This window comes from Seriola aureovittata, chromosome 2, assembly GCF_021018895.1.
Source record: "Seriola aureovittata isolate HTS-2021-v1 ecotype China chromosome 2, ASM2101889v1, whole genome shotgun sequence".
In the NCBI taxonomy this organism is placed as follows: Eukaryota; Metazoa; Chordata; class Actinopteri; order Carangiformes; family Carangidae; genus Seriola; species Seriola aureovittata.
The window spans coordinates 7085906-7111877 of NC_079365.1; the positions used below are offsets into that span (position 1 = coordinate 7085906).

The window sequence follows — 25972 nt, forward strand, 5'->3', positions numbered from 1 at the left end:
TAACAAGTCATTTACTATAGTATGTAATATATATGTACATTCTTAACAAATTATCGAAGTTAAGTTTTTTCAAAGGCCGTTGTAATAATTGATATTAGCCCACTAGTCTACTCGAGCTTCATGATATTAACATGATTGGCTATTGTTATTGCGGACATCTATTGTTGACCCAGTTGGTCATGTGAACGCCAGGTTTCCGAACTCGGACGTTCCCACTCAGAAGTTTTCTGAGTTTACCATCGTAGTGAACGCAGCATTATGCCCTGTTCGGCTGCGGAAGTAGGAACTGGGATATGAAGTTCTCTTCCAGAAAACAGCTTTAGAGTGTTTAACAGAGTAGGAAAAAGTTTAGACTGAAATAAAATTAAATTTGAGAGTTAATTTTTATATATTGTTGCATGTTACAGTATGTACTTTGTGCATTCTTCTTCATCAAACCACAAAACTGGTTCCAAGATAAGTAAATTAAAGATACCATACAGGAATTACTTAAGAAGGCTTAAATTAATCACTGAGGATAAACGGACACTCAGGGACACTGATGGTCTGAAAATGAAAATGCTCTTAATTAATTATGTAAATTATTGTAAAACATTTAATATCTGTAAAACTTTTCTTTAACACATCCTTTCAGAGTGAGTGTGCATGAGTGAGATATGTAGGAATGGAAATTACATTCTAACTCCACTGAATAACAAAGTACTGAGTTAGCTTTGTACAGATACGTGGTCTGCATTTATTCCATTTGCAGTCATGTATTTCACAGTAGGCAGGATAAAGTTAATGAGATAGAAACTGTACAAACTGAAAAAATTAGTGGATTCATTAGCCAAAATAGGCTCTGAAGCATGATGGAGCGCATGGACATGTCACTCAGTAAATCTGAAGCAAAAGGAATAATCAAAAGAAACATCATAAAAGACTGGCAGCACAGTTGGCATACAGGATGACACCTTTAAGCAGTGCACCCAGAGGTGGGCAGAGTGAGGACACCTTAAGGGAGCAGCAAAGAGGAGAGCATCTTAACAAGGCTGAGAGTAGGGCACACTTAATAAAAGAGGTTAAGAGGATAGATAACTTTGATCCACAGTGATTAGTTTTAATTAAAATTCTTTGTTTCCCTTTTGAAAAACATGTCGCATCAAAATCCCTTAAAGTGTAATTTTTAAAATAAAGTATTTTTAAAAAGTGTTTATAATTACAAACCTGTCAAGCGGTATCGTGGCTACACTTGAACGCAGCGTCAGGGGCGGGGCTTGTGTTTGAACGTACAGCCGGGAAACAAGTTAGCGAGTTTATTTTAGCTAGCGAGGTTACTTCCCAGAGTATCACATTAACTAGGTCAAAATGAAACATTACAGATATCAGGGATGTTTCACTGTATGACAAAGGACTGCGCATTAACTTAACGTCTTGGTTTGGTAAGTATGACCAGAGTACAGGTCCAGGTATGGCAACTGCCGATAAGGCTAATGTTAGCATTACATTTAGCTAACCAGCATAGCTGAATGTTACGGGCCACTACCGTGTTATTTACCGTTAAAGTAACAGCTGTAGCCAAGCACGTTTATGTAACGTTACAAACACAAACACACACACATGTATGATAAGATAGCGTAGAACAGTTTTTATGCGGTAAGTAGGTAGTTTATTTAATACGAGTTTCTGTATTCGTTACAGGTGATCCTTGGGACATTAAGATGCCTATCCGTGCATACTGTACAATTTGCTCCGATTTCTTCGATCACTCGAAAGATGTTGCTGCCATCCACTGCGGACACACTTTCCACTATGAATGGTAACCTAATATAGAAAGTCAAGACTTCATAAACACACACATTTCTGACACGTTTTGTAACCATTCCCCTTCTCTGCTCTCAGTCTTCTCCAGTGGTTTCAGACGGCCCCCACAAAAACCTGTCCACAGTGTAGGAAACAGGTACAGTAACTTACTTTTCCAAACATCACCAAACTTCCTCTAGCCCAGACTGAACCTACTTGTCATGTAGTGGAAAGACATGGACCTAAGTACTGTTGTGCTCTGTGTGTAGGTCAGCACCAGACACATTATCTGCAAGCTGTACTTTGACATTGGTGGAGAGGAGGAGGAGGCCACAGTAGACCCGGAAAGCTTGCAGGTACCAAATTTACAACACCTACACAATATATCACTGTCTGTTTTCAGCTTTTTAGTGCAAAATTGTTTAAGAAAAAGTGCCCAAGACAGAGATAGTCCTTCTTGCCATTACATCATCTGGACTTGGTGTCATAGTGTTTTTTCTCTGGCTGTGTTTCTCACTTCCCTAGAATGAGCTTGATCGAATGAAGGTGCTTTTAAGCTCCAAAGGTAAGAAACTATGTTGAACTATGATGGTGCTTGATTGTTGAAATTAGGCAGCATTAGTTAAATATCCACCTGCTCAATTTGTAGAGCGAGACTGGCGGGACAAACAGAAAGTCGTGGACAGTTTGAGGGAGACTGTCGACAAGCAAAAGAGAGACCTGGACAGCGTGCGGAAAGAGATTATGGAAAAGGAGATGCTCTGCTCTGCTCTCAGGGTTTGCTGACTGTCCTTCATCACATAAACCCATTGTCTATAAAGACTCATACTTTCTCTGTAATTATTCATTTTTAAAGTCTTTGATCCTCACAGAAACAGATGACATACTTGGAGACACAACAGAATGATGTTCATGCTGCCAAGGAGGAGGCCCGGAGACTCAGGATCAAAATGAAAACTTTTGAAAGGTATCTGCAGTCACATAAATATATTTAGGTCTCTAGGGCCACATTTTAATAATCACAACATTGACTATGCTGCAAGTGTCAAAAGTGTTTTAGATGGTCTTAAATACCTCTATTGTAAAGTATGATAGTATTTTTGGATATGCCTATGAGCTTAATTTAAGTTGAATTTGGAGTGGGGAGTGGTTTGGAAAAAAAATTACTATTAGTAATTTGGATACACAAGCAAGGACAGAATTTGTAATTTCTCTCAGCCAGCAAGATCTGCATAGAACCGTGTCTTCTTTCATTGTAAGAGAAAGTCATACTCATACTGTGTACTGACACTGCTGGTTTGTCCCCAGCCTGGACGTGTTGTTACAGGGTCAGAGAGCAGAGGTGGAGTCCATGATCACAGATATGGGTGTCAGTCAGGCGGCAGTGGAGCAGCTCTCCATTTACTGCATCTCTCTAAAAAAGTAAGGAGCCCAATTTCTGTTGATGGCGTGACTAAGCGACAGCTCATTTTCTCACTCCATCATTTCGAGTTTCAGTCCTAATGAATGCAGTTTCCCTGTCATCAATGACTCTACATTCATCTTCTCCCCTCCTTCTTTCAGGGAGTATGATAATCTAAAAGGAAGCCTGAAGTCTACGAATGACATGTGCGAGAAGCTGAAGAGAGAAGTGCTCTCCTCAAACAACAAGGTAGTGACTAATCTGCATCCGGTGGAATGAGTAATGAATAGGAAAACTCTAGATTTCTAAAGTTTTTGTGTGTCGTGTGTATGTCATTTGTAGTTACAAAAAGCCTCAGTGGAGGTGAATCAGACCAAAGAGGACATGAAGTCTCTGCAGAATGATCTGGCCAATGCTGACAAAGAAATCTCTGTAAGCACATCCACCGAATTTCCTTCATATTTTATAATAATAGAAATCATTTGTTATAATGCCTACATGCACATCTTTCAACAGAGTCTGAAGAAGAAAGTGGAGTTCCTTCAGAAGACTCTGAGCACGCCGACACGGACAAATGAAACCCTCAGCCGGCTCGTGTTCGAAAGGTGTGTGTCACCAAGCCATTGGACCGAAATCTCCTCACACAATAGATTTTCATGAAAATATAAGCCGTGCGATTTACTGATGACGTTTATCTTCTCACTTGTCAGCCCGGCCCCATTGGAGCTGAAGCAGCCTCGCCTCCACCAGCCTGCAGATAGCCAGGACATTGACCTAAATATGACCTATGACATCACTACACCGGATGATGTGGCCAAGAGACCGACCCAGGTCCCATCCAAGAAGATGCGTGTTGACCCTCCGGCGTAAGTTTTATGTCATTCGTGTGTGCAAAGCTTAGGTTGGTGACATGTGAGGCACTTGTTAATAACATACTGTGTCTTTTATATTGTGTGGTTGTATAGTACATTTGTATGTAAAAATCTTTGTTTTTCAGAACATCCATGTCCAAACACAATGTGAAGAGTTCATCTTTATCCAAGGTAGGGTTTTGAAAGTCACTAACGGTCAATTTCTAAATCTGGTGTGTGTATCATTAAATATATATTTTTTTTTATACCTCAGGCTCAAGATGAGGATGGATCCATGGATTCATTTATGAGGAACTCCCTTCTCTTCAGAAAGAAGATTTTTGGTAGCATGTTGGACCCTCAGAGGAAGCCTGGAGCTGTATGTACTGCACAAGCATCTGCTGCATGTTTTATTATACCAGTTGTCCTTCAGTGGTGTGATGAAAGAAAATGTTACTCGTTTCAGGTGAGAACTGGTTATGATGGATTAGGAGGACGGACTAAATTCTTCCAACCTGTATCCTTTTTTCTGCGATGTGGAATATTTATGTTTCTTTATTTTAAGTAATTTTATCTTTGATAATAGTTTTTTAATGGGGTAGTGTTTAATACCCATCTGTACTAAATTAGGACATACTTTTAGTAGAATATTAAAAAGTGTTGTACATAAGCCTGAGGACGTTCAAACCTATCATTCAGCACAATTTAAAGCTGCACTAAGAATGAGCATCTTTGACTGTATTGTTTTGGTTTTTGGCTCTCAACTGGGCTCTTATCTTATCTCATTTTTAGAAGCTTTAGAAGAACAGCCACAGGTAACAACTAGCTGGTGAACCTGGTGGTAAATGTAGCAGCTAAAGTCAAATATTCTCTCTGGAGTTGGTGAAGGTCAAAATGGGGTTTAAAGATAAGTGAATAGTGGATTTAGAGTATGTTTATCAGGTAGCAAGAAACATAGTTTAAAATGAATGTTTATGTTGCTCTGTCCCATAACAGCTCCATAAATTGATATGTCAATATTGTGACAAAACTTGTCACAAAAATAATGCAGCTTTAAACAAAAATGCATTGGATATTAGTTTTACACATTTTTAGGTGCCAGAGGATAGTAATGGAAACAGTGAAAGACAGAAGTGAAAATAACATCAGTGTAAACTTGACTGCATCATTCCATAACCAAGCACTCCAGTCTCCTTTATCGGAGATTCGCCCCCTGATGAAAGCAAAAAGGAAGAAGGTGACCAGACCTCCACCCAAGATTGCAACTCGCCTCACTCTGGACAGCTTCCTCGAGTGAAGTTCAACCTCTCCTGCCCCCAGAAGAGGAGTCAGAGGTCAGGATGCTGCATGTGAAGTGACATGTTGGTGCTACTGCGGCACAGAGAACCAGCCTGGCAGCGGTTCTGCCACTCGGCACCAAACAGGACTTTTTGATAGAACTTCATTTAGAAGCAGTAACTGACCAAACACCTGACAACTGATGCTGAACTTGGCGTTGGAGCTTTGGTGACATCCACAAACCTGCTGCACATTTTAACATTGTGTGTGTTTTTTTTTTGTTGTTTGTGTGTGTTGATGTGAATTTGTATGTGGAGACTGTGTCTCACCCAGCATTTGCTTTGGAGCCTTTTCTTATAGTTTTTATGTGGGTGTCTTATCCACTTATTTGCAGACCCTTCAAATGACACTGCTCTGTATTATGTCCTTCATTGTCACAGATGCATTTATTTTCTATTCTTGGAAAAATAATCAGTTATTTTTCGCACATATTTAAAACCGGTCTTCATGAACACCAACATGTAGATAAGATGTAGATATTTTTAGTTTTAATGGTCCTGCCAGATGTAAAACCAACTCAAATAATAAACAATATTTTCTTTTATTAAGGTTTGTGTGGGGTCTACAAACAATTCCCTCTTGACTGTGCTTTTATTCACAAACATTTCACTGAGGTGTGCTCTCCTGCAGAGGGCAGTGCAAACTCTTTTCTCACACGAGGACATGAATCTCACAGCCGTCCTGCACTGTGAAGGGAGATGCACTGCACGTGGTGACCGCTGAATCCATTCGTACTTTAAAAGGCTGTGCCAGTACAGAAGGTAATCCTCAAGAAAGACATTGGTCAAAACACCTTCAGTAAAACCTGAGTTGTACATTGTGATCAAGTAACAAAAAAGTACACTGCACTTGTTAATTTTGGGAGTTACCTCAGGCTAAATATAAGATAATGTTTGCAGAAATGAGAATTTGTTGTGATAGAGAAGCTTTCATAGCACAAGATCAAATACAACTGATGCAGTGAAACTTTCTGACGAGGTTCCCATGCATGAACATAACAGCGGCTCGTCTGTGACTTTTGGCTTGCTGCCATACAAACTGACCTTCAAGCACACTTGCTTGATAGTTTGACAAACAATATGGGGAAATGCCAAACATTGTTTTCCACTGTGGAAAAATATAAGTACCAGAAAAAAATTAATTGCCTGTTCACAATCACTTGTATCCTGTTTTTACCTGTGAATTTCCAGTTTCCACAGTGAAAATCAGTTTGTACCATAATGCTTGTATTCATAACACTAATTTAAATAAAAAAGCTTTGTTGTATTAGAGAGTGGATATTGAACGATTCTGCTGCGAGTGCTTACAGTTAAGTGATCAGTTCTACATTCCCAGAGGAGTTTATCAGAAATAGTAACAGGACATGGTGGTGGTGCATTTTAAAAGCTACTTACCTCCAGTGCAATCGGAGGCAAAAGTCACGATACCCCATACAAACAATATTTCAAAACATTCATGTACACATAAAACACACAATCCATGCAGTGCTTTTGGAGCCAGTAAACAACAACGTTTCATCGATCCCGAGGGATTCCACATACATGTACATCTTCCTGTAGGGCAAAGGTCGCCATTTAAGCTTAACTTATTTTTTCCTAAACAGCATTTCCCAGGGAGAGTTAAAACTAACAATGCCTCTTCGTCAGTCTGAGGTGTATATGTGGTGGTTGTTACAAAAAAAAAAAATTACTTGCATTCCATTCAGGATGGCTCAGCATCCTTTCAGTCCTTGTTTAAGTGTACTAAAAAGTTGTTCATTTTAAGGGTGAGCATTTCTGTTTCATTTTGTGCTTCATTCCAGGTTTAGCAGTTCTGAGAAATCTAAATAAGTGTGAAAAGAAACCAGGAACGTCTTTGCTGGTGTTCAAATCCATAGTGAAGGGGGAGAAGAAAAAAAACAAATCCAGCCAACAACAAGAGTAAACGCAGATTTTTCACTCATCATCAACCAGATCATTGTGAGCTTGTTAACGTGATGTCATGAAACATGGACACGTTTTGTGTCGTTTCACTGTGATCTGTCCGGCTCGATCTTGGACTCTCCATTCTGCTTGTCGCTGGACTTCTGGGACAGTTGCGTGGTCACAGTGGCTGCCTGCACCACGGCTTTGAAGCTGCGCTTTCTCTTCTGGACGTTCTGCTCCGGGTGGAAGATGATGACGTACACTTTGGGGATGTAGAGCATGCCCAGGGACACGGTGGCGCTCAGGCTCATGGACACTGTCAGGGTGGTGGTCTGGATGAACATCTGCAACAGAGACACGACAGGTCAGAGGAATTGCTTTACACACGGTTGTGGTTTTTACTACTGGACTATTGATTCATTTCAGCAAATTTCCATCCATCAGTGTGCAGTTAATTGATTTTATCGTCATGCACAGGTTAAATAAAATGCACTATATGTAATCTCATAGGTTGTCACAACGCAGTCTTTACGGTTTTCATCTCAAAGCACAGGAGGCAGTGTTTTTCCCCTGATGAATGATTTATGACCTGGTATATGTAGTCAGGAAAGGAGGATCTATTTATGGGCTTTGACCACGTCTACTCTTCACTGCTCTTCCTACTATTGCAAATCCAACAGTAATAATGAGAAGTGACTACTCCTGAGATCTGCCTCACAATAAATTATGAACTCATTATTCAAGCAAACTGTACAGGTCATAAATAAGTCAAGCCATACGTGCCATAAATAAGATATATTTGTGCCATGAATAAGTCATAAATTGTACACTATCCACAGCAGCAGCACATCCTGCCATCTCCCAGGCTGGTGTCCATATAATACAATTTCTTTTATCATCTTGCTTTTTATCGGTCCCTCTCAGAGACGTCTCCATTTTCTATAAGGAGCTGTGGTGACTTAGAAGTTGAGTGGATTGTATTTATGTGCTTGGCCCGAGGCGAGCAGAGAAACTGGCTTGGTATCAAGTCAATGGTTCCCCCATATGTAAATACAGACGCGGAGCAGGTAAATCACCTCCTCCTACACGTGGTCCTACACATGATGGGAGGATGGGAAGATACAAGCCACTATTTTCGTGAGCCAGACAAAAGTTAGAGTCTATATTTAGCTCTTTTTCTAAGTGATGATTAATTGAATGGGATGGCTGAATTGGTCTACGAGGGGTCCTTACTGTCCCTCGGCTCATCTGACCTCCTTTCTTTTTCCTCGCTCCCTTTTCTTAATTCACTTCTTTTCCATTCGGAGGAGGTGAAAAGACTTTGAAAGTACCTCGGGCTTTAATTGTTTCAGCCTGGCTGATTCATAATACGACTCTCTATTAGTCAAAGCGTATCTCTATTTTTTAAATATTCGCCCCAACAGTCTCGTACTTTGTGATGGCAGAAAAAATAGCCCACAAGCTAAATTAAAGTCCAACTACAGTGGAGGCAGGATGTCCTGAGCACAGCAGGAAGCAAATATGATATGAAAGGCAACAAACTCAAACTGAGAGATTCATTTACTCTCTTACTATTAGTGTATCTGATTCTGTATTGCATAATTTGATTCATCTCATTTAAAACAAAATGAATGTTGTGACAAACAACTCTACAAATACACAAATTTAATCACATTAAATCATTATTGAATGCAAAATTTAATTACTAACGTACATGTTATATCCCTTAGCAGAAATGTAGGTAAGGCGTAAGGTAATGTTTGAACAATACAACTCCAGAGTCACTCATACAGTACACAGAGGATAAACCAAAATGTCCAGTGTTTCAAAAACTGAACAATTATTTTACTTGTGAATTCAACTCATTATTTCTCTTTTAAAAACAGCACTGTCAAGCGCCTCAACATATGCAATATATTTTTGATTTATTTATTATTGGACACATTTGTTCCATAAGTTTTTTTTTCCGTCGTCAAATTAAATTAGTTGATAAATATGTTTTTATGTATCCCTCTTTTTAGTGGCCAGTTTTAATATTAGTCAATAGCATGACAAAACTGATTTAGTAATTGATTCATATTTGTTTCATATTTAAATAATCTGTTTGATTATTCTAATGTAATAGTAAACTGAATATCTGGGTCTGCTGCAGTGACAGAATAAGCAACATGAGGACGTCACTTGAACTTAAGGCAATTGTGAGAGGCAGTGGTCAACATTTTACAGACTGAACAAAAAGATTAATTGAGACAATAATCGGCAGATTAATTGAGGATGATAATAATCGTTAGTTGCATTCCAGCACAAAACAAACTCAGGGTCCAGCGTGATAGTCACTTGGCCTTCATTAGCAGAAAGAGTTTGCCCAGTTTTCATGGAAGTGTAGGTGTTCGAACCTCCCATTATTTTGAGCTGAATGAAGTTAACCTGAGATTGTCACTCAGAGTCGTTTTAAAGACTCTGAAAGACGATCCCAGTAGCAGAACCAGTGAAGCCTGTGAAAATGTAAAATTTCCCACCTTCTCAGTCGACTGCGCTGTGCCAAAGAAGATGGGTACGAAGGCCAGCCAGATGATGCAGGTCGTGTACATGGTGAAGCCGATGGGCTTCGCCTCATTGAAGGTCTCAGGAACTCCTCTGCTCTTGATGGCATAAACCGTGCAGGTGATCATCAGAACAATACTGTAGCTCAGGCATAAGATGAGGGACAGGTCGGACATGTCACACTTGAGGACTCCACGAGCAAACTCTGGGTTTGGAGGCTTCTGCTCCTCGTAGTCGATGATGGTGTGAGGGGGCATCACACCAAACCAGATGAACACCCCAAGTAACTGCGGAGAAAGCAGGGTTACAGTGCTACAAAGGATCTAGGTGACGATCTATGTGATGGACAGATATGCACACTTACCTGCACTGAGATGAGTATAAAGGTGATAATCAGCTGAGAGGTAGGGCTGATGAATTTTGGGGGCGTGACCGACTTCTTGCCCTGTTCGAAGATGCGGTAGATTCGGTTGGTCTTGGTGAGCATGGCAGAATAGGTGATGCACATACCGAGCCCCAGCAGTAACCTGCGGAAGGCGCAGACAGCCACACTGGGCTCAGCTATCATGAGGAAGGTGATGAGGTAGATAAGAAAGATGCCTGTCAGCAGCACGTAGCTGAGCTCTCTGCCGGAGGCCCGGACAATGGGGGTGTCGTTGAAGCGGATGAAGGTGGCGATGACTCCGGTGGTGGCCAGGATCCCAAGGATGGCCAGGAAGACGGGGATGATGGCCCAGGGAGAGCTCCACTCTAACTTGATGATGGGCGTGGGTCGGCAGCCCGTGCGGTTCTTTAAGGGCCTCATGTCAAAGGGGCACATGTCACAGCTGAACTCGTCCAGAAGATACTGGTAGCCGTCACAGAGCTCACAGTGCCAGCAGCAGGGAACTCCCTTCACCATCTTCTTCCTCTCACCAGACTCGCAGGGGAAACTGCACACTGACTCTGGGATTTTTCGGTCACCACCTGACCACTGCATCTCCTCAGGCTAAGGTGGACATACAAACGCACAAGCATTATCTTATTTTACTTGAAGTACAGCATAAGCTAAGACTCTTTAAAAGGCTAAAAACTGCTGCCATTAGATGAACCACAATCTGTGAGAAGGAACATACTAAATCAATGATTTACAGGCATAGATTGACATTTTGGGAGATACACATTTGTCTTCTTGTCGAGAGTTAGCTGAGCATATTGATACCACTCTCAATCAATCTGACCAATCTGACCTGGCCTTTGCCAAAGGCAACAAAATCTGCCTGCTAACAGCTCTAAAGCTCATTGATTAACATGTCATACTATGTTTGTTTAATGCATACAAAAACCAAGGTGTAAAAATGTACACTTTCTTGTTTTCTTACCAAGAGTTAGCTAAGAGGATCAATACTATGATCATGTCCATATGCTAACTATGTAACAAGAGCCATCTTAGCTGGTTTTAACATTAAGGCTGGAAACCAGGTTAATGTTAGTTTTCCTCTCGCTAATTCCAACAAGATGCTGTAACTGGCCAAGATATAGTCTGGCACATAATCCTCAAAATATGACTTTTTTACACTTTGGTTTTTGTAAACATTAATACGCAAGATATTACATGTTAAAGTGATTCAGGTTAATTGACGTGGGGTTGTATGAGGTACTTATCTATAGTCAGTGTGTTATTGATTGGCACGTGACCAGTTTGGAGAAGCAGGCAAGGAGTACTGGCACAGAAGCTGAGTGATGTGGACGGAACCAGCCACAAAAAACGTGTTTTAGCCACTTTTAAGAAAAATCCCCACTGAAAAAGCCAATATTAGTTAAAGTGCAAACAATTTTTTAAAATATTTTCACCACGTTGAACCACATTTTCTCAACTGCTTTCTTCAACTGGTATTGGCTCTTTTTTTCGATGGGTATTTTTTTTAAAGTGGCTAAAACACGTTTTTTACGGTTGGCTATGTCCACAGCAGTATATCACTAAGCTTGTGTGCCGGTGCTCCCGGCTGCTTCTCTAAACTGACAGGGCGCCGATCCGAATCGACTGAAGGTAACACACTGACAATAGATAAGTACATCACACAACCCCACATCAGATTACCCAAACTATCACTTGAATTACTGAGCTTCAACGGTGCTGGAAGGCAGATCTTTTACCTTTGGACAGAGCCAAGCTAGCTGTTTCCTCCTGTTTCCAGTCTTTATACTAAGATGAGAGTGGTACCAGTCTCATTTAACTATGTGCAAGAAAGTCACTTTTTTCAAAATTCCAAGTGAAGTTCATGTTTCACTCAAATAGACCAAAAAAAGTATTTACATTGAGTCGGAGGTGGTTTGTCCATTGGCCGATAAGCTTGTAGCCAGGGTTGCTGACATTGGACAGTTGGTACTGGAAGATGTCATACCGACCAGGAGCATCTCCATTCTCATTGAACATCACTCCAGTTCCTGCGCTGCCTGTTTGATAGAGACAGAGTTTTAATGACCTGGGCACTGTCAATAAAGAAATACAGTGAGTTAGAGTAGACAAGTAATTCAAGCTCTCTAAGCTGGAGATATGCAACCCCATCTTTTGTGGCAAGGAAAACACCCACACACTGTTGAAAACAGCTTGTGTTTACTTTCTCCAGTCTTGTGCAATCATGTGGAAACAGAGTGCAGGATGCTCTTTAGTGAAGGCTTTCCTCCACGCGTACAGTCTTTCAGTGCACTCTGCTCTGTTGCCCTAACGTGATGTTCCTCTCAGGCGCCCTCAGGTCCCTGCAGGCGCTCAATCAGGAAATCTTCCATAGAAGCCAAGGTCATCCAGCAAGAGGAGAACAGTAAATAGGATGCTTTCATAGAACACTATTTTTCCTTTTTTCGAACTTACTTTTTTATGAAAGGAGAGGATGAAAAGCCAGAGCATTGTGTAAAGGGAAGAGCAAGGAGGCAGCCCTAGGGAGGGGACGTGCTTTGAAGAAATGTGTTGTGTTCTGTAGCTAGGTACATTTGCAGAAACATCTCCAGGCTCCTGTCTTCAAGCTAACCTCCCCACCACTGTTTTTCTTTTCTAAGTTTGCCGCTTTTCAAACCCTCTGAAGAGCAGCAGTGAATAAGCAAAGGTTTTGCCAGCACAGATCTCCTGTAGCGGAGGGTTTCTCACCTAGTTCGATCTAAATCATCACGTTATATGAGAAAAATCACAGATTGAATGTTGGAAGCTCACCATTGAAGTTGACAGAACGAATGTATTGTAGGAGCATTCGTCCTTCGACAGGGTCCATCTTCTCACAAACACCCATGTAGCCAGCACAGAGGTCCAGGTGCATGCTGTGTAAGGCGTGGGCCATGGCGTACACAGCGTCAATTACAAACTGCACCTTGCCCTCCTGTTCATACTGAGAGTCTCGACTGATTCTTTCATCCCCTAACAGATGACAAAAGTGTCACACAAGGAAAAACTGCTCACACAGAAAATATTTGAAATTTTCTAGGTCTTCCCCGTATGGTAAACTGTATCATACCTGTACATTTTCTTCTACCAGCTTCATATTTTATACCAGGGCGAGTTAGTTTGCACTTGAAGTCGTCCTCCCAGAATTCTGCAAACCACATGTTTCTCCTGTTGTTTTCCAGAGATCTCGAAGTGAAGTACTGGTCAAACCCTGAATTGTTTCACAAACCAGAGTTTCATGATTCATGAAAATGTCACATTCTTTGAAATAACAGCACTCTGACTGATATGGTTGACTGGCAATAAACATACTGTGCTAAAATCTGAAAAAAAATCTCATTTTGCGCAATGAAATATGGCTATGACTCAGTTTACTCAATCTTTAGTGGCAGAGTGGAAATATCACTATCAGACTTATCAATCATTCATTTCCTTTATTTCCGTCATTGGTATTAGACTCATCTGTCAACGTCACATGTCCCAGGCTATTGTAGATATTCCTATTGCATCCAGCTGGTTTGAGTTAGATGGACTAATCTGATTTTATAAATTGCCCTACCATCAATAGAGGCTCTTTTTGGAAGGATGGTGACAGCGCCCTCAGCCACGTCCTCCTGGTCTTGAATCGGGGAGTTTTTGGCACCCCAGCTGTCGGAGCCAACAAACAGGAAGTGCCCTGTCAGGTTGGCCTTTTTGGCAGTCTGCAACACCCGCCTGGAAGAGGTCAGAATATAGTTAATCACACATTTTCTACTGCACTCCTCTGCTGGTGGTTAAGTGGGATTGTCAAACAGCAGACTTGACAATTAAATATAAAAAAGTTTATCTGTTTTCCTCTGTCCAGGAAGGTGTGGAGCAGAGTTTGACTCACTTGATGTCGTCCTCGTTGGCAAAGATGATGACCCCACGAGCATTAGAGGTTTCCATGAGTCTCTTGATGATTTTCTCAAACTCCCCTGGTCTGGGCTCTCTGGGAATCTTTATGGACTGGGCAATACACAGCCCTCCTGTGTCAGAAACATTGGACATATGTTGGCATTACAGTACATACCTGCTTTCTTCCCTTACTGCAAAACAAATTAATTATGTGCTGTATATAATACTTCTAATAATAAGTATCATAACTGAAACCTGGAAATATATGCTATACATTATCAAAAGGGTGATTAGCAATATGATGCTATTACATAAACTTAGATATTCATGTTCCACATGCTAACATGCTAAACTAAGATGAACATGTTTGACATTATATCTTCCTAACAACAGCATTGTTATTATGACCATGTTAGCATGTTAGATAAACATTAGCATTTTGATCAAAGTGCTGCTGTGCTAGCATGTAGAGTCTTAGTCGTGTTAGTGTCGATGTAGATCACCAGAGTTAAGCCACAAAACATGTTAAAATTACAAAAAAATTCCATGAACCAGGTATAATAAATATTAATATGAATCTAAGAGTCTACTTCCATACTGGCAGCTTTGTGAGGTTGCACTATGATACAGTAGGTGTGTTTCCATTAACCTGCTTAATGCACTGAAATTTGAAATTGCAAACTTAAAAACACAAAACCCAATTTTCGCAAAAAAATGTTCACACTCGCATGAGGTGGTTTATCAGACAATTCAACAAAACAATATTTTACAGAATTGAAATGGAAACACTTTTTTCGCATTCAAGTCTTGGTGCCTGTTGTATTATGCCCCAGGGAGCCAGTTCCAACTGAGAGGCAGATGCTGCTGTCAACAATGTTCAGTGTTCAGAGAAAAAAACACAGCTTTATTCACATCACATCAGTCAATGGAAACACAGACCACTCACAATTGTGTTTTGTTACTTTTCAAAGAAAAACCGCCTTTGTGCTGCACAAAACTACAGTGGAAACCCAGCTCGTGATGCTTGGGGCTAAATGCTCATTTCAACGGACACATTGAGATTTGGACCATGAATGTACAGAACTTCATGGTAATACATCCAATATTTGTTGCGATATTTCAGCCTGGACCAAAGAGGAGGACTGAACCACATCACCACAGTGACTAACAACATGCTGGTACAGTAGTGAACTGTCTTGCATTGTCAGTAACTGATCTACAGTATGTGTAGGAAATTTTGATAGTATGAAGACTGAACCCACATCACATCATTTGAGCTTTTAAACCCATATGATGTGCTGACTTCTCTTTGCCCTGTTAGTCCTTGTGTATTAAAGGATTTTTCCGTCCTATTTCTGTCTTTTAATGAGCGAGGACAACATGGTTTGGTATGAGTAATCCCTCATTGTCTGAGCAGTGAATTCACATCCACACAGCCAGGCACACACCTGCTTCTCTGGATATCTGGAGGAAGGCATCAACGCCGCTCTCTCCATAGTTGCCCTCGGAGGCCAGCGTGGAGACATAGTTCCAGCCCATGGCTTTGACAATGTCCACCATGGCCTGGGCCTGGTAGGAATCAGGAGGCACCACACGGGAGAAGAACTCGTAGCGACTGTTGTCGCTCAGCTCCGGGGCAGTGGAAGCGTAGCTGATCTGTGGGATCTGAGACACAGGGATGGGTCAGTGGTGACGAAAGAGTCGGGTCAAGTGGAAAACATGAACAGCGCTGATTATTAGGCCAATAGTTAATCCAAAGGTAAAAGGAATGACAAGAGGAGGCAGTGAACCATGTCAGAGGATGATGCACCACTTACTCACAGACAAAACCTTAGCAGTGTCTAATGGAGGCCTACCACATTAATACTGACAAGTTGTAGTGCATTAAAATCCCAAAATTGGACTATCATAGAGAGAGTTCATCTCTTGAACAGCCTGTGTCCTCGGTAATTCTCAGAATTGAGGCAACTTCACAGTGTGATCTGCCCAGAGCTGGTTTGTGCTGAGGATATAGCCAATGCCACAGTGAAATACAGATGGTAGGAACCACAGCTGTAAAAGCATTTGTTTGGGAAAAAATGGATGAGAAGATTAATTTACTGGTGTGCTACTTCTTTAATGACACAGTTTATGTCGCCAATCTCAACCCTGACCCTGCTAATGCCGGTCCCCCAGCGTGGCTTAACGTTGGGCCCTCTGGAGGGGACGAGGAGAAAAAGGTAGACACAAGGGGTAGTGAAGGGAGAAGGAGAGAGGAGCGAGAGAACCATTTCACAGATTATCTGGAAGGATTATAGGGGTTTTAGTCAAATTACGTTAAGCACAGAGGGAGAGACAGAGATCAAGAGACTAGAAAAAGGTTAGCATTTCTCAGCTGTAAGCCATACAATATATTTAATTCTGATTGCCACATGCAGCTTAAATTTGCTGCTCTGTGTTAACCCCATCAAGATCAAATTCACTGGACATCCTCCATGTTACAGGGCACGTCTTCAACCAGGGGTGAACTTTCTCCAAACCAGAGGTGTTCTACAGCTGTATGTAAACCAACAAGTCCACTGGGAGATATGTGCCATCAGTGTCCAGAGGAGTCTGTGTTAGCAAAGTCGTTCAAATGTTTGCATACAAATTTTGTAATGAACAAGACAACACGTAATCCTCTCCAAATTAATCCCACAGAAACATCTGCACCAAATCACTTCACTAAAATCAATGAGCCGTATCAGTAACACAGGAAGTATCCTGTTGCCGTCCACTCCCGCTGAAATCTTCTCACATTCAGTAAATGATCGGAATCGCTCATGGAGTCAAGCCAAGAAAAATGTGAATGTAGATTAGCGCTGATATAAACTTGCCAACTAACATACTAAACACTGAATGGACTTCTGCTAGTGCACAAGATAAAGAGATTTTATAAGCATGTATTTTTTTTATGATCCTCAAAAATGAGTCACTAGAATATGATCAAATGTTCATGCATTCAAAGGTTCAGGAAAGCTGAAGTAACACGTCAGTTATTTCATGATTAATATGTTCTTATTACCTTATTGCAAACTCAAATGATTAAGGTTTGAGAAAAGGAGGTTCAACTGTACAGTCTGCAGTTGCAGTTAATTGGAATTATGAACAGTGCATTGAAATATTGGATGATACAAAATTAAAGGGATCATTAGGCTGCAATTATTAACGACTATTTTCACGCTCAGTTAATCTATCGAGTACCTTTTTGATTAATCCATTAATGGTTTAGGCTATAAAATTAAAAAAAAAAAAAAGAGAGAAAACAATACAACAAAATTTCCATTACAATTCCCAACAGCCTTCTTCAGAAAAGCAGCAAATTCTCACATTTAAGAAGCTTGACTAATAATCTGTCAATCAACTAATTGATTAATTAATCATTTCAACACTGCAAGCTTTGTAGAAAAAAGGAATTGGATGAGTCCTGTTATTGAACAAGCTCACATGTGGAAAAATAAAGATAAAAACTAAAGCAAATAAATTGCTTTAGAGATAAACTATTGACTAAATAACGTAACCTTGAGGTATTGGTCAATTACTGCAAAAGCGAAGTAATAACAGTGTCAGTGCAAGATGCTGAAACATCTCCTGCTCTGGCTAAGAGCAGATGTTCAATGTATAGTGAGCGGACGGTCTGGAAGCATCCGCAGTCCGGAGAGCAGCACATATGGACAGTAGGAGGAAACACACCATTTAGCTAAATCTACTCCACACCGGCCACAACTTGCTGTTATCCTAGAACCAATGTCATCCTGCTGCCCTGATGCTCTATTTTCAGCCCAGGGTCCTGAGCTGCTGAGAGGGGCTTAGTGGAGGTTGGGATCTATAATTCTGTAGTTAACATCTGCCCTGTATACAAGCTGCCCCTCCTTGGCTCTCAACTCAACATCCTCATATACAGAATGCTGCAACAAGTGACGTCCAGGCAAGTAGAAATAAAATATTTACTTAAAAAAAATTTGGCCACTTTGACTCAGGCTGGTGTTTATTTTTAGAGGTTTCTAGATTTCTGGCAGGCTATGTCGGTAAGTCGATGAGAACATGGCATAATGTGGGATTTACACAGCCTCAATGTCTCTTCATCGCTGTAAGCAGTGTAATCAATTATTAAAGGTAAATCATCTGTTTAAAAAATAACTGTACACCGAACGCATCACATGGATTAGCCTTCATGACAATGGGCTCACAATCCCCTGAAGTGTGCCGTCCATCAATACAAGAGCTCATCCAAACTATTCAGTCTTTTTAAATGACTTGTTTCAAAATCATATCAGGTTGAATGTGTCAGTACAGCAGCAATATAATGTAATGTCCAATATTATCAATCCAAGTATCCAACAAGAGTGAAATGATGTTATTAAATATGGTTTGTAAAATCAATAACTGAACTGCAACTAAACGTAACCAAGTTCATGCTGCAGAAATAGATAATAAATAATAAAATGTAATGATGATCAATGTCCCCATTCATCATTTAAGAGTGGACTTACAGTAAAATGAATAAGGCACGTGTGGACCTGTGCATTTTATCTAGATCTGTAGTGAGTAAATTTAACAGTAGAAACAAACAGATACATTCAGTGAGAAAAACTAGAAGTTTTTCTATTTTGAACCATAAATCAATTTTAAATGTGTGCATTCTTTCTGATACCACTACAATGTGATGACACACTGAACATACAAAGTATTAAGGACATATTATTGATAGCCCCACCCACTTTGGCACAGTCTACGTTGACAGTCAGCTTGTAGATCCTTCTCTTGCTCAGTGATTCCTAGTCTTTTTTGTCAGCTAATCAGATGTTACTGTGTGGCCTTAGTGTGGACGTGTTCAGAGATTAACCGAAAAGTGATTCTTCCTTTGACAAGGTGAAAGCAGTATTTCAAAGAAAATAAAAGTCAGAATTTTGTTGGTTTGTTTGTTTGTTTGTTTTAAGTTATTATCCCTTTTATCATAATCTATGTATTTATATCTTTGGGACCCCTCAGAATTATGTTAGGGCCCACTGTGTGATCCCGATCCCCAGGTTGGGAACCACAGCTCTACGTATGTTCCTCTTTCCTCCTTTGTGGATAGATTAAAAAAGAGAAAGCAGTGAGGGGATAATAGCTTTCACCTCATCAGCTTACTTTACTGAAAAGAGGAACTGTCCCAAATATTTTGCCCTTTCAGTGTTTAATGAAGAGAGTTAGTGAAAGAAAGCTCACCGCGAACAGTCTGAGCACATTGGCCACCATGATGGACACCGAGCTGCCAGATGCCCCGATCACCCCGACCACCCTCTCTGGTTTGGGGATGATGGGAGGCTCTCCATTTGAGCAGCGAACATCTGAGTTGTCCTTTTGGATGAGGGCCTGGACAAAAGTGAGCGACTGCTCCAGGGCGTAGGTGTCTCTGGAGCAGGTGTCCAGGATCCGGGCCCCCAGAGTGATGTTAGGCAGCAGGTCCGGGTCACTGTTGATCTGGTCCAAGGCATACAGCATGGCCTCCAGTCGGTGGATCCCCTTTTCTCGCTTGATCTCCCCGCAGGGCACCCCGGCAGGTCCTCGAGAGTGCACCGGGAACAGCCCGCCCAGGGTGATGTCGCCCTCGATTTTGATGGACTGAGGCTGGGTGCCCTGCTGGGCCCATGAGCCCGGGCTGATACCCACCAGCAGCACCCACAGCAGCCCAGACCATGTTCTGTATCCGGATAGTGAACCGAGCCAGGAGCACTGGTGGGATGATGGGACCTCTGATGTCATGATGATGACCAGCAGAGGTACTGACAGCACCAGGCCACTCCCTCTACCTTTGACACCTATGGGACAGTTACAGAAGGGGGCTTTAGGGTCTGATCATCTTCTCATCATAAATTACTATAATATCTGTAGTCTCTGTCTTCACTGAGAAGAAGAATGCTTGAACCTTTCCCTCAATATCCCTTTAAGTTTAAGGTTTAAAGTCAGATCAAACATGTTTTCCACAATTTTTGACCACATCACATTTAATTTTTGTATTTTTGTTTGGTCTGTTTCACCACTGAAGGTACAAAACAATAAATTAGTTTGATCGTGGAAGAAAAATCTAAAAGTCTTTGCATCTTTTCCATCCTTTAAAAGGTTTATTCTGGTTTGACCTTTGCCTTCATGCATAACATGATATTGTAATAGTAGATCTGCCAGTGGGTCTGTGGAGCTGATGAAGTCATATTGACTTGAGAATAATTCCCATAGGTAACAGATTGTACAGATGCAGTGGGTTTCTTTTTAAAACTATCTAGCTATTGTGGTGAATCAAAGCAGAAGCAAGAAACCATAAGAAAAGACTAAAAATAAAGCTATACATATATGCACACTTTAAAAAAGCTATGGCTGAGGAGAAGATTTTAGGCAGCCTGCAGGATGACACAGAGTGAATGCTGGAAGCTTTTATCAAAGAGAGCTGAGAGCCAATTATGGAAAACAATATAAATTTTGCAAAACAGAAAACATCAACTGAACCTTTGCAGGATTTCATGCTCCAAAAGCTGGAGCAGGTTAATTATATCTGCATGAGGATCATTGACAAAATCCACAGTAATCAACTGAGCTCAACCAAATGTAAAAATGTCATTATCAAGAGTGCAAGTATATTTAACATTTCCCGGCAGAATTTGGATGCAAGCACATATTTATTACGAGGTAACTTCATTTTGTTAAACTGTAAGTATTGAATCTGAATGCCTAAAATGAATTAAATCTAATAATATTAGTTTGCCTTCTTACATATTTCTTTTATTTTTAATTTTAAATACTATATTCATACTTAAACTCATATTTATGATGCAATATCTTTCTATTTTCCTGCACTGCACTTGTAAAGTTTAATCCATGGAAATTTGTTGAAAATATTCTTAAAATCTAAAAAATGATGATACGAATCTGCAGAAATTCTAAGCTGCATAACTCCCAGCTGTTGCAGATCATTTTTCTAATTGAAAATACAATCACAGACAACCTGCAAGGAGAGGAATTTCAACATGTAAAGGCGCTTCTTACCTGCCCATTCTTCATCGACCAGTCTCGATTTTATCCGTCACATGAGCTCGTCCACACAGGCCTCCGTCCATGGTCCAAAATGTGATTATGTATCTAGAGGCAAGGCTCTCCTCTCTTCACCAAAAGTAAATCCTCTATCATCTCAGACAGGCGCTGTGCACTCTCAGAAATAACCAGAACACACTAAAAACAATGGTTTAAAAAGAAGTAGTTGTGATTCAACAAGACAAAAGGAAAACACTGACTTTTGAGGCTTTAGGGTGTAGTATCATGGCAGAGTCGGGGAAAAGTGGAGGAAAAGCGCAACATTACAGCAGTGAGATTCTACAAATCACTGCCAAATCCCTTAAAAGCTCTCTCCCTCTCTCTCTCATTCTTTTTCCAGTGTGTGCATCTCTGTCCAGGCACTCCCCCCCCCTCACTCTCTCTCTCTCTAACTCTCTCTCCCTCTCTCTCCCTTTCTCTCTGTTGAACCCTCGCCTCTCTCGCTCTCTCAGTGCACTAATGGCCACAGATTGGGATTATCATGCAGGCGTCTGTGAAGAAAGCAGTAGGTGGACTAGCCCATATTTTTTTTTTTTTTTTTTCATACGGCTGAACCAAATGCAGAGCCCCTCCCCTCCCCTCCCCTCCCCTCCCCTCCCCTCTCCATCCTGGTATGATGGAACTCTGTCACTTTGAGAGATTAGATGAGCAGCGATTTGATTCATACTCTCACACACACTAAACATGCCACACACACTCACTCTACTCTTCCACACACACACAGACACCTGTCAACGCTGGCACAATGGTGGAGAATATCAGAGCAGAAAATAGGTTTGTGCACCACAGAGTGCTGCCGGATTAGATTTATTATTGATTTCAGTTGATGCTCAGGGAAAAGAAGCCCCCCGGATCAGTTTGCAGCTCATCATCTGTCAATTAGGAGCTCAAATACAGAATCACTACCACCACCTACTGTACCACTGTATATAGACATCTCAAAGAGTGCATCAACTTCCATCTTTTGGCTGTATGAAAAATAAAGCACACAACACAAATGGTTTGTTTTCCCCTCACGTTTCCTTTTTATTTCAAGTTAACACTCTCTATGACATGTTAGAAAGATTTAACTCCTGATTTTAAGTCTGCTCAGTGAACCAAAGACAACAGAGGTCTGAGGTTTATTACTATCTGTGTAAAACATGACTCTGTTTGTTAAAAACTACCCTTTGAAGACAGACTTCTCCAAGCCGTCCTCCACTTTGGTGTACTCCAGGTGAGATTTGAAGTACCGGCTCTCGTATCGCGGGCTGCTGCGGATGTACTCCAGGTAGTCAGGGGTTCCAGGGCAGATGACGTTGTCGGCCAGCAGGACACTGCCTTTCCTGAGCAGGCCACACTCCTGATTATAAAAGCAAAGTGAGTGTCAGGGCAGAACAATCAAGAGTTTGATCAGTACAAAGTAAGCACAACACAACTTGCCTCCATCAATTTTGTGTCAGGGAGGTAGCGATCCTTCCAGTGATCCAGGAAAACCAGGTCAAATGTTGTAATCCCAAACTGCTCCTTCATCTTGGGGATCCAGTCACCAGATGCACCTTCGACTAACTGGACCTTGAAAGAAGAAGGACACCATCTCTGACATGAACACACACTGTAAATCATTGTTTTTCAGTTTACTGCGGAGACATCAGGCTTTACCTTTTCCTCTAGTCCTGCCCACGCAATGACCTGACGGGCAATTGCAGCAAAGTCTGGGTTAAATTCAAGAGTGATGAGTTTGGCGTGAGGGGGAAGCAGGCGGGCGATCCGCACCGTGGAGTAGCCACAGTAGGTTCCTAGCTCCAACACAGCGGCTGGGTTTATCTCAGACACCACAGAGTCAAGAATGCAGCCTGCGGCAAAACAGAACAAGCAGACACTAAAACACACAGCTGGGTCATGTAAGGTAATGAGTTCACACATGAAAGGAAACAGACGTAGAATGACAAATCAATACCCTTCTCATCCCCCACATTCATGGCCCACTCCTTGTGTCTGCAGAAGTCATCGATGGCTTTGACCACGCTGCGAGGGTCTCCTCTAGTGGCGTTCTTCTGTACTGCATTCAGGAGCCGCTGAGGAGAGGGTGAAGAAACAGTGCCGTTTTACAACATTATAATCAATGTCACCGATCATTTATCGTTAATAATTCAATCATTACTGCTGGATAATGTTTGGGTTGCCTTACAGAGGGGGATTTAGGGTCTGATCCTCTTCTCATCATAAATTACTATAATATCTAAAGTCTCTGTCTTTACTGAGAAGAAGAATGCTTGAACCTTTCCTTCAATATCCCTTTAAGATTTACAGTCACATCAAACATGTTTTCCACAATTTTTGACCACATCACATTATTTTTTTGTATTTTTGTTTGCTCTGTCACACCACTGAAGGTATAAAACAATCAATTAGTTTGATTGTTAAAGAAAAATCTAAAGGTTTTTTCATGTTTTCCATCCGTTAATTCTGGTTTGACCTTTGCCTCCATGCATAACATGACGCTGCTAACTCACATTAATAGAATACAAGATTTAACCTGAGTGTTCATGAGAATAGATTGTTTTTTGCCCATCAATATGTTAAAGCTTCCGGTTTGTTAGGAAAATCACAGGTGTAACTAATTAGATTAACAGTTACTGTATCCCAGTGAGCCAGCATGTACAATAGTAGAACAGTGGGGTACTTAGATAATAATTATTAATCTTGTTAGTTACACATGTGAAAGGTTTATTGTTGCATGTTAAATCTAGTCCTGACCTGCACCTGACTTGTTACAGTTTAGGAATTCTTACATCACTGTGTGAAAATGCTATTAAAGCTTAACAATGTCTTCACTGTGGAGCAACATCATGATTTCAGACAGGCCAGATTTAATATTTAATTTTCTTTCTCAGTTAAAGTACAGTTTTTACTTGGTCACATATTATTTTACACAGTCACGTTTGGATAAACCTGAAATATCTCATCAACTATTGGACGGATTGTCATGAATCTTATTCTCTTATCCATGGTCCCCAGAGGAGGAAGCTCTCTAACTTTGGTGACACCCTGACTTCTTCCCACTCTCAGGGTGAGTTGTAATCACTATGGTGATCCCTCAACTCTTCATATGGTGCCATCATCAGGCCAAAATTAAAATTTTTAAAATACTTTGGTTGACATTTAACCTTTGTGTATGTGGCCTCTTCTTTTTTATTTGCGAAGCATTATTTTCTGTCACACAGTCATTAGTCATTAGTGTGTTTGGGCTGCTCTTGTGAGAGGTGCGTTTTTTTTTTATAGTGAAGGCGCACCTGAGGACGAGTTGACTGGGTCAGTGTGTCCAGCATCCGCTCCACAATGACATCATGCCAAATCAGCGCCAGTCCTCCATGATACTGCACAGCAGTGGGGATCACCCATCTGTACAAGGCATACAGAAGAGCTGCTCCACTGATGCAACTGTAAATAAGTGTCAGCCACATCCTACAACCAAGACAGAGCACAAGCATCAGTTCAGCATGGTGATATGGTGCTGTGTTATGAAGAAAGGCTATGATAAATGAAGCACAGGCAAAGTGCAATAACAACACATTTGCATGAGATAAATGAAAGCTCTCATATCGCCTCTCACTCTACCTCTCCCTTTGTGTCAGGCTAATGAGATGGGTGTTTACTATGCAGTGTACAATACTGATACTGCTCCTGTTTTCATTATCAGCTGCTGCTGCTGCTGCTGCTTCTGCTGCTGCTGCTGCTGCCAGGTCCCCGCGTACATCCACTCACGTCTTAAAGTGATGCTATCACTGTAGGATATCATTTAATATCAACTGCAATAAACACTGGTAAACACACTGCACGGTGCTTTGCTTGCAGCTTTCCCACTCTCAGATGCAATTAATCTGTTTAGACTTCTCAAGCACACACGAAGTGGGGAGAACAGAGAAGAAAAGGAGGAGAAAAGCACAGCCAGAGTCCATCTGTGGGAAAGCAGAGAAGAGAATCGCTGGAAACGACTCTACCTTGCACTATTAATGCAACTGTGAAAGACCAGTGGTGGTTGAGGTAATTGCTTTTGATTTGGAGTTTGAGTTGCATGGCAACTGGTTGGGGGTTAAGAGCTGTGTCACAAAAGGCAGAACACTGGGACTTTAACCTTTACTTTGGCTTACTCCAGACATACAGCAAGACATTCAGAAACTAAAATACAGAATGTCTTGGCATGGCTCGATAAACACTTTGATCAGTGTTTAGAGACACAATTGCGTAGTACAAAGTTAGATGGCATGCATACAACCCACATCATGAAAAGGTTATGAGAAAACTGTGAAAATGGCATGACTGAGGAGTATTGAAGTAATGCCAGTTTGGCAGTATATCTAATCTTTGTTCGCCCACAATTTCCCCCAGTGCTATGAGTGCACGCACTCATCAGTCCAAAACAGCAATTATACTCAGACTGATCTGCCTCCCTTGAGCAACACAGGAACAAACACTTGTTAGGCATAAAAATAAAAACCACCCCATGCATCCTTAAAAGGTCTCTCATTAAAATCTAATAGACAATAAGACTTACATGTGCGGGCAGGCACCGCTCCCTGTCCTCTTCTCAACTCCTCTAGCTGCTAGAAGAAAATCTGTGAGTTTTCTATCACCCGGACATATGCTTGCCTTTACACGAGACTAACTCCTCCCTCCTCTTCCTTCCAACCCCCTCTCAGAGCCCTGCTGAATGTGGGCATGCAAGGAATGCACAACACACCAGATCTTAACAGTCAACACATTACACATACACACACTCACTCACTCAGGG

The 25972-nt window shown here is 41.2% G+C and overlaps 3 protein-coding genes and 1 long non-coding RNA gene across 4 annotated transcripts; 2 read left to right on the forward strand and 2 right to left on the reverse strand.

Annotated features, from left to right (window-relative positions):
• Positions 1-1280: 1280 nt before the first annotated feature.
• Positions 1281-5921, forward strand: traip (TRAF-interacting protein). Its single transcript, XM_056399986.1, has 16 exons — positions 1281-1421; positions 1681-1798; positions 1882-1939; positions 2052-2138; positions 2308-2347; positions 2432-2559; positions 2655-2749; positions 3091-3204; positions 3346-3433; positions 3527-3616; positions 3701-3789; positions 3895-4050; positions 4182-4227; positions 4310-4414; positions 4502-4552; positions 5225-5921. The coding sequence occupies exons 2-16, from the start codon at positions 1701-1703 to the stop codon at positions 5330-5332; spliced, it is 1353 nt and encodes a 450-aa protein (XP_056255961.1). The 5' UTR covers positions 1281-1421; positions 1681-1700; the 3' UTR covers positions 5333-5921.
• An 845-nt stretch (positions 5922-6766) lies between these two features.
• Positions 6767-19926, reverse strand: grm6b (glutamate receptor, metabotropic 6b). The gene is made up of 10 exons (XM_056400011.1): positions 19342-19926; positions 15561-15777; positions 14108-14243; positions 13796-13950; positions 13307-13447; positions 13009-13209; positions 12118-12257; positions 10186-10809; positions 9797-10108; positions 6767-7621 (listed from the first exon to the last, which is right to left on the reverse strand). The coding sequence occupies exons 1-10, from the start codon at positions 19876-19878 to the stop codon at positions 7382-7384; spliced, it is 2703 nt and encodes a 900-aa protein (XP_056255986.1). The 5' UTR covers positions 19879-19926; the 3' UTR covers positions 6767-7381.
• Positions 11766-14166, forward strand: LOC130184174 (uncharacterized). The gene is made up of 3 exons (XR_008829942.1): positions 11766-11850; positions 13805-13959; positions 14081-14166. It is a non-coding gene; the product is annotated as an uncharacterized LOC130184174 (long non-coding RNA).
• Positions 19927-22199: 2273 nt separating the features above from the next.
• comtb (catechol-O-methyltransferase b) lies at positions 22200-25877 on the reverse strand. The gene is made up of 6 exons (XM_056400000.1): positions 25736-25877; positions 24474-24645; positions 23138-23255; positions 22840-23033; positions 22621-22752; positions 22200-22540 (listed from the first exon to the last, which is right to left on the reverse strand). Coding segments are annotated over exons 1-6 (798 nt in total). The 5' UTR covers positions 25738-25877; the 3' UTR covers positions 22200-22360.
• Positions 25878-25972: the final 95 nt, after the last annotated feature.

Bases quoted from the DNA above. Each gene is read 5' to 3' on its own strand.
- traip (XM_056399986.1), top strand. From the start codon at position 1,701: ATGCCTATCCGTGCATACTGTACAATTTGCTCCGATTTCTTCGATCAC. The intron at 2,750-3,090 runs GTATCTGCAGTC...GTTTGTCCCCAG, and splicing joins AAAATGAAAACTTTTGAAAG to CCTGGACGTGTTGTTACAGG. The intron at 3,434-3,526 runs GTAGTGACTAAT...TGTCATTTGTAG, and splicing joins TGCTCTCCTCAAACAACAAG to TTACAAAAAGCCTCAGTGGA.
- grm6b (XM_056400011.1), bottom strand. From the start codon at position 19,878: ATGACATCAGAGGTCCCATCATCCCACCAGTGCTCCTGGCTCGGTTCA. The intron at 13,951-14,107 runs GTGAGTCAAACT...GACCTCTTCCAG, and splicing joins GCCAACGAGGACGACATCAA to GCGGGTGTTGCAGACTGCCA. The intron at 13,448-13,795 runs GTAGGGCAATTT...GAAACAATTCAG, and splicing joins AAAAAGAGCCTCTATTGATG to GGTTTGACCAGTACTTCACT.
- comtb (XM_056400000.1), bottom strand. The intron at 23,256-24,473 runs GTGCGCCTTCAC...CCCTCTCCTCAG, and splicing joins CCCAGTCAACTCGTCCTCAG to CGGCTCCTGAATGCAGTACA. The intron at 22,753-22,839 runs GTAAAGCCTGAT...TCTTCTTTCAAG, and splicing joins GGGCAGGACTAGAGGAAAAG to GTCCAGTTAGTCGAAGGTGC.